At 40.5% G+C, this 8,787-nt stretch overlaps 1 protein-coding gene across 1 annotated transcript; it reads right to left on the bottom strand.

Moving 5' to 3' along the window:
* Positions 1 to 4,951: 4,951 nt before the first annotated feature.
* Positions 4,952 to 6,852, bottom strand: LOC132624256 (uncharacterized). The gene is made up of 2 exons (XM_060339061.1): positions 5,130 to 6,852; positions 4,952 to 5,013 (listed from the first exon to the last, which is right to left on the bottom strand). The coding sequence occupies exons 1-2, from the start codon at positions 6,850 to 6,852 to the stop codon at positions 4,952 to 4,954; spliced, it is 1,785 nt and encodes a 594-aa protein (XP_060195044.1).
* Positions 6,853 to 8,787: the final 1,935 nt, after the last annotated feature.

The following is an 8,787-nucleotide window of genomic DNA, read 5'->3' on the forward strand; positions in this document are numbered from 1 at the left end:
CGTATTTTTATACGTCGGATTATTCGTAAGCTAATCGACATAAGTTCAAGGACAAGGTTATTTTTGAGATATGAGACAAGGACTTTTTAATCCCAATTTTAATAATGCACGGTTTGCTAGCTAATTACTATTAGTATGGAAACATTAGTGAAGATTAGGGATTAATTGACCATGATTAGATTATTAAGTGGGGATTAATGATTAATTAGCCTAATTAGTGTATCAAGTGGGCCCAATGATCAGAATTAACCACGGTTAGATTTAACCATGATCAGAATTAACCATGACCAGACCACTAAGTGGGCCCCACTACAACATGGCTGATAAGGATTGGTCCATGCCATAGTGGGGCATGTGTCAACATGACAGCTTGCATATAAATAGCACATGATGACTCATAATTCATCATCATCATTCACAAAATTGAATTGAAAGAGAAAGAAGCTCATAGCCATGGAGGCTCACGGCCATGGCAGCTCTTTGAAGCTCATGGCCAGCCCCCTTCAACACAATTAATTGCTAATCTTCATTTTGATGTGGAGAAAGAACTATGAACAACCATGGCTGCCAAGAAAACCATAGGGCCATCCCATTTAATGCAATTACTTTGCAATTTTCATATTGGTTTTGAAGGTGTTGTTTGTGGAAGTGTTGGGGAGACTCCTTTTCTGTCCATCCTACTACCTTTCCTCTACTAATTAAGGTAAGAATTCAGCAACCCTTTTAAATAAATTCATCCTCACTTTGGAAAACTTCACCTTGAGTTCTTCTTGATGTAAAGATAAAGGTCCATGTAGTGTATTTGAGGATATATTGTTTATGTTCGAGGACTGGAAATATAATTATAGATAAGTATAGGTGCTGTTGTTCATGGCAATATTATGCTTTTTCCGTATGTTTGTAATTTTACGAAGAAAAGATCGAAAATCGTATTTTTGGTGTCATAGTTTTGGTGGACTGTTTCGAGCTTGTATTAAAATGATATTGAGGTAATTTTATTGTACATGGATGGTGGTTGATGTTGTTGTCTTGTTGTTGTTGATATGGCTCGTAAATTTGGAAGAAAGCAAGTGTATAAGATATCGTATAAGAAGCGTATGTTGGTCTGGTTGGTGTATAATCTTAGATGTTAATGATTTGAATTGAAAAAGGATTAGGAGAGGTTATGGGTTTGTTATCATTGTTGTTGGTGTTGCTATGATAATTGGAGGTTAATTGGAAGTCCGGGTTAGGCGAGTTATGTAGAGGAAACGCTGCCCGATTTCCGTTGAGTTCTTAATAATCAAAATACTAATCGAGAAGTATGAACTAAGAAATGATTCCTATAAGTCATTGGTTGTAGATTTATAAGCTGGAGAGTCGTATTTTATTAACAATGGTGTTACTTTCATATTAAATAGGCTAAAGGGGCGACGAAGAAAGCTTGGTTACGGTTAATCCATAAAAGGTATGTAAAGCTAACCCTTCCTTCTTTTTGGCATGATCTTTATGAAACAAACAAACGACGTGTATATGACTCCAAAGAAGCTCCTATTCTTAGAGACACTAGGATGGTTAATGTTCTTGATTCCCAGAACTTATTTTATTATGTCGAAGCTCCTATTCTTAGAGACACTAGGATGGCTAAAGTTCTTGATTTCCAGAAGCTGTTTCATTATGTCTTGATACGTGATGCAAGAAAAATAACAAAGATAGAAGAACACACAATTTGAATAACAATTGGACAATAACTAGAAGAACTAGTCCTAGTTACCTCCCAAAAGGATCAAAAGGCACCTATCCTATTCGAACAATCCTCAAGAGAATAGCCATCTCTTGCAAACTGTTAGATCAAACGAGGGTTGTACAATTTGGAGTCCACCAAATTAACACTAGTCATTCAAGACTAAAGGGTTTCAATAATATTCAATATTCAAAGATAGGTTCTCAAATCAGAAATAGTTCTAAGTGTAGCTTATATAGGTAAAGTCTACACCTAGTCTTTAAAATAATAGCCACAAGTCGGCTTTTAAAATATGGCCTCACAGGGCTCCAAATCATTAGCCACACGCATGGGACTCCAAAGTGGGTCCATGGGCTAGCACAAATAAGTCCATAGGCTGCTTCCCCAGGCTAGGTAGTGTCCACGGCTCCTGAAACGCAAACTCCTTCTCTAAAGCTAGGTGAACACCTTGAAGGACCATAGCCTGACTCCTAGTGAATGGTCGGGACAGCTGGAACATGTCTTGATCAGTTTGGACTGCATCAATACTAGCATTCTCTTTGTGGCGCATTCCCCTCTGCTGGATCTCGTCCATGCGCACCTCTGGGTTTGGCTACGGACATACTTGTCCCTCGCCTGGACCTGAACACCGCCATCGCGTGCACAGTCCTATCCCATCCTCCCCTTCTTGGAAATATTTCGTCCTCGAAATCGCCGTGTCTTCACCCTCGACTGCATCTCCTGAAACACAAGGAACTAGGTCAGAAACATTGAAAGTGCTTGAAACATTATACTCACTTGGAAGATCAATGACGTAGGCATTATCGTTAATCTTTTCCAACACATTAAATGGTCCATCTCCTCGCGCGGACAGCTCTCCCTTTCTTTGGTTCGGGAATCTATCTTTCCTGAAATGCACCCAAACCCAGTCGCCCTTTTGTAACTCTAACTTCTTTCTTCCCTTGTTCGCCTTGGACGCCACCTTAGCATATGCCTTTTCCAGATTTTGTCTCACCTTAGCATGAAGTTTAAGCAATGAATCTGCCCTGCTTGTACCTTCAACATTCAAAATAGCATCTCGAGACAAAGGGATTAAATCCAATGGAATCAAGGGGTTAAAACCATACACACACTCAAAAGGAGATTTCCCTATCATTCTATGCACCGTACGGTTATAAGAAAACTCAATGATGGGTAATTGATCAACCCAATTTCCGGATTTCCCTTTGGTCATCGCCCTAAGTAGAGCTCCCAAAGTACGATTCACAACTTCAGTTTGTCCATCCGTTTGAGGATGACAAGAAGTCGAAAACAACAACTTGGTGCCAAGTGCACCCCACAAACATCTCCAGAAATGACTCAAGAATTTCGTGTCCCTGTTACTAACAATGGTACGTGGCACGCCATGCAATTTCAACACATTAGCAATAAACAAAGAAGCAACATGCAGCGCATCATCACACTTTTTACACGGGATGAAATGAGCCATCTTAGAAAATCTATCCACAACAACATAGATACTATCATGACCAGCCCTAGAACGAGGTAAACCCATAAAAAAAACCATGATATATCAATCCACGGGCTAGTAGGAACTGGTAAAGGGGTATACAAACCATGAGGACTGGACCTAGACTTAGCTCGCTTACATTCCAAACAAGCACCACAAAATTGCATCACATCTCGCCTCATCTTAGGCCAAAAACACTGCTCCTCAAGAATACCTAAGGTCTTATCCACCCCAAAATGACCTATCAAACCTCCACAATGTGCCGCACGAATCAGTAACTCCCTCCACAAGGACATGGGTATGCACACCCTCCCCTTCTTAAAAAGATAGCTATCATGCCACTGATATTTTTCTACCCGCTTCCCACTCACTATATCCTCACGAATGCTCTTAAATTTAGGATCATGCTCATACATAGACTTTATGCTCTCAAATCCTAAATGTCTAGAAGTCAAAGTGGTAGCTAGGGAAAACTTTCTAGATAAGGCATCGACCACTACATTCTCTTTGCCTCTCTTGTAATGAATCACATAGGGAAAACCCTCCATGAACTCAACCCACTTAGCATGTCTCTTATTCAGCTTCTCTTGGCCTCTAAGATGTTTCAAAGACTCATGGTCACTTCTAATCACAAACTCTTTCGGCCACAAGTAATGCTGCCAATGGGCTAAAGCTCTCACTAAGGCGAACAACTCTTTATCATTTGTCGAATAGGTCAAACTGCCCCCTTAAGTTTCTCAATGAAATAAACTATAGGCTTCCCCTCTTGCAATAGTACTCCACCTATCCCGACCCCTGAAGCATCACACTCAATCTCAAAGGTCTTACTAAAGTCGGGTAGTTGTAACAATGGGGCAGAACTAAGCCTATGTTTCAACTCCTTAAATGCTCTCTCTTGGGACTCTTCCCAAACAAACGGTTGTTCTTTCTTTATCAACGCAGTCAAAGGCGCTGCTATGGTGCTAAAGTCTTTCACAAACCTCCTATAAAAACTAGCCAACCCGTGAAAACTTCTCACTTGAGTAACACTAGATGGGGTAGGCCAATCCCTAATAGCTTCTAGTTTTGACTCATCGACTTCAACGCCACTAGCACTCACAACAAAACCAAGAAAAAAAACACGCTAAACACAAAAGGCACACTTTTTCAGATTAGCATACAATTTCTCTTTTCTCAAAACATCAAAGACTTGCCTTAAGTGATCCACATATTCATCCACAGTTTTACTATACACAAGAATGTCATCAAAATAAACCACAACAAACCTATTTATGAATGGTTTAAGCACATGATTCATCAATCTCATGAAAGTACTCGGTGCGTTAGAGAGGCCAAATGGCATCACTAACCATTCATAGAGACCAAACTTGGTCTTGAATGCGGTCTTCCATTCATCACCCGGTTTCATCCGGATTTGATGGTAGCCGGACCTAAGATCAATTTTGGAAAACCAACAAGAACCACTTAACTCATCTAACATGTCGTCTAACCTAGGAATAGGATGATGATACTTTACCGTGATCTTGTTGACAGCTCTACAATCGACACACATTCTCCACGTTCTGTCTTTCTTTGGCATAAGTATGACCGGAACGGCGCACGGACTCAAACTTTCCCGCACCAACCCCTTGCTTAAGAGCTCATCAACCTGCCTTTGGAGTTCCTTGGTGTCTTCCGGATTACACCTATAGGCTGGTTTGTTCGAAATTTGGGATCTGGGCACAAAATCTATTTGACGCTCAATTCCTCTCAAGGGAGGCAGTCCACTTGGCATCTCCTCGGGAAATACATCCACAAAATCCTGCAAAAGTCTCTCAACAAAACTTGAAAATTGATTAGCATTAGACAAATCATCGCTATCACTCAAGAGAATACCTTTATGCACTAGGCAAATCATCATTTTGTTTTCATCGTTACCTTTAAAGTACTCTCCCAGTTGCATGATTGCACATACCTTTTCGTTACCCAGCGGTGGTGATGTGGACTTATGATCAGTCACAATACTAGCCTTACCTTTAACCGCTTCCTTCAACTCCTTCATCCGACGATAATCTTCTATCACTTGCTTTGGTGACAAAGGCTTGAGTATGAGACTCTTACCTTCACTTTGAACTGCATATGTGTTGGCTCGGCCATCATGAATCGCAGCTCTGTCATATTGCCACGGCCTTCCCAAAAGTAAATGGCATGCCTGCATTGGTACCACATCACATTTTACCTCATCTTGGTAAGCTCCTATCTTGAACTTAACCAAAACCTGCTTTGTAACTCGCAATTCACCACACTCATTGAGCCATTGTAATCGGTAGGGTCGGGAATGTTTCAATGTAGGTAGTTTCAATTGCTCAACCAAAGTTTGGCTAGCAACATTAGCACAACTTCCTCCATCAACAATCAATGAACAAAACTTCCCCTTTACCCTACACCTAGCATGAAAAAGATTCTCCCTTTGCACATCTTCTTCATTTTCCAAGCTTATAGTGCTCAAATTTCTCCACACCACAAGATACATTTCGGGCAGATCATCCTCCTCTTCTCCTTCCGGTTTCTCAAGACCATGATCAAGTTCTTTTTCATTGCCATCTTCTGGTTCACTTTCTTGTTCTTGAACAGTGCCATCATCAAGAATAAGCATGGTCCTCCGAGTAGGACACTCTTTGGCCATATGCCCAGATCCCCTACATTTATGACATTGAATAGATGAAGCACTAGGAGAATTGAGTTGAGCTTTACCTCCGGAGTCCTTTGGTTCAGATTTGGTTGGATTCTTTTCAAGTGGCCTTTTAACATCACGGCTAGCACTCGAACTTGGACTCTTCAAATCCTTACCCCTACTCCACGGAGTAGTATTGGCACTTCCTCTCAATCTGAATGTCTTGTCCTCTTTGACCCCTTTTTCTGCCTCTATAGCCGCTTGGAACACCTCATCAAGAGTATAGTAAGTGAGTAACCTCAATTGAGATGAGATTTCTCGGTTCAACCTAGCTTTGAATCGGATGATAAGCTGCTCCTCGTCTTCTTCAAGATCAAGAGCCATTCTTGCTTTCTCAAACTCATCATAGAACTCTTCTATGGTCTTAGAACCCTGCTTCAATTCATAGAGCCTTCGGAGCTGCTCTTGATGATGCTTGGCAGTGACATACTTAGCATCCATGACATGTTTCAATTGTCCCCAAGTAAGATGTTCCGGTAAACCATGTCTTCTCCGAACTCGCTTTTCTGATTCCCACCATATAGAAGCATAGCCTTCAAAAGAGGCAATGGCATAAACCGCTTTCCGCTCCTCCGAAAGTTCATTTGTGTCAAATATTCTCTCAATCCGAATCTTCCAATCGATGTACTTGTACGGATCACTAGTTCCTTTAAATGGTGGAATAGTGATCTTGACATTGTTAAGATTAGTATCCCTTCTACCTTGATTCCCTCGGACCAGATCCGGATAATCATCATGGTTTCCATAGTCATGCTCAAGATTTCTCCCAACATATGCTCCTCGACCTCCTCTTCCTCTATATCTCCTTTGGCCCCTTTGTTCTTGGGCACTCCGAACATACTGTTGATCAAACTCATCTTCGGCTTGTTCTAAGTCATGGACCTCAACATTTTCATCAACTTGGACCAAATTTCTCCTTGCCCTCATAGGAGGTACTTGCACTTGAATATGAGGATCCGGAAGTATGGGATTTTAAACTCTAGGAACTTGAGGAATTCCCATAGCATGAGCATTACGGGCAGCTTCTTCCCTCATTCTTTGTCGACGGGCCACATCATTAAATTGCTCTGGTGGTATTGTACTAGAACTGGTGTCCCCTGGAACCAATGGTGCCCCCTTTGTTCAAGGGCTTGCATCCTTGTTTCCACTCCGTCTATCTTAGCCGTCAACTGAGTTGTCATGTTGTTCATTGCTACCACAAGGTCGGCTATAGTCACTCCTCCTTGTGCCTCTGCAACAATTTCATCTCCTGCCATTGTACCTGCACAACAAAGCTTAAAGAAATGGGTTAAGGTTAGAAATCACCTTACTCACTCCCTTAATTTATTTGGGTGGCGCTCGGTTCCCTCAATAATGTAAAGGTTTGGTTCACTCAGACTTGTTGTAATTGGCTTTCTCGGAATTGACCAACTCCTTTTCGATCACTTCAGTAGACAAAAGAGGCTGCTACCTCTTCGGGATTAGAGTGAGTTTATGGGACTCTATAGTCGGACGACTCCTTTAAATGTGGCGCACTGAGTCAAACAATTCACTATGAATCAAAACGAGAAAAGTTTAAAAAGAATTAGCACGAAAGAAGTTATCGCTCAAGAACTAGTAAACGTTGAGTAGGTAGAAGTAATTGGCATTCTCGGAATTACTCAATGAATACTAGCTAGAAGTTATGTCACAAAGAAAGGATTAAGAAGCTTCCCAACCCCCCTTAAAACGTGCAAGGCAGACCCCTAAATCTTACTAATTAATATCCTTTGACCAACTTGTCTTGGAATTTAATTACTACAAGTTTCAATGTAGCTTCTCGTCTTCCCAACAGATGACTAGGGACTTGCACACTTGACTTCTCATTTTCCCAAGAGGTAATTAGGAACTTGGACGCTCTTTTCTCAAGGTGACTGTTAGTCTTCCCAAGAATTGACTTGGGAACTTGTGTCAATTAATGGTTTGACTATTTGTTTGCGTGTACACCCTTTCACACACCCCAAACTGATTTTTTACTTCTTCTAATGAGTGCAACACCCTTCTCCACGTTTTGGAGGGGTTCAATGCACCAACTCCTTGGGAATTAGCTCTTGACTAGTCCCTTTGACTTCTCAAATAGCTTTCACACTCCCTAACACCTTGAAAGCTTAACTTATCACCAAAATTACATCAAACAAAGTTAGTAAATCTGAAATTATCAAGAACACACATGAACATTCACAAAATATTTATGAACACTCAAGAACGCAAGTATTCAAAACACTTCAAATGACATACCAAAATCACCATCTTGATGCCTAGTTTCCAAATATCACCATGGATCACCCAAGATACCTAAACTAATGCTACGATTGGAGACTTTAAAATAATCGTTCATGAACTTTTTCTTGAACATATGAACATCCAAGAACACATGTCTTCAAACACAAAACAAAATCAGATTCACCAACAGATCAAAAACACCCAAATACTCCAAGTAACACGAATTTCATCCAAAAAAACAACTATCAAGAAGTTTAACCCTAAGAACACTAAGAAATTCGTCCAAAACAGTTTTTTTTTTTTGGTTAAATAAAGTTTGATACAAAACAAGGACTAGATTTGTAGGGACAAATCTATGACTGGCTCTTGATACCAAATGATGCAAGAAAAATAACAAAGATAGAAAGAAGACACAATTGGAATAACAATTGGACAATAACTAGAAGAACTAGTCCTAGTTACCTCCCAAAAGGATCAAAAGGCACCTATCCTATTCGAACAATCCTCAAGAGAATAGCCATCTCTTGCAAACTGTTAGATCAAACGGGGGTTGTACAATTTGGAGTCCACCAAATTAACACTAGTCATTCAAGACTAAAGCGTTTCAATAATATTCAATAT

The sequence above is a fragment of the Lycium barbarum genome, chromosome 12 (genome assembly GCF_019175385.1).
Source record: "Lycium barbarum isolate Lr01 chromosome 12, ASM1917538v2, whole genome shotgun sequence".
Taxonomy (NCBI): Eukaryota; Viridiplantae; Streptophyta; class Magnoliopsida; order Solanales; family Solanaceae; genus Lycium; species Lycium barbarum.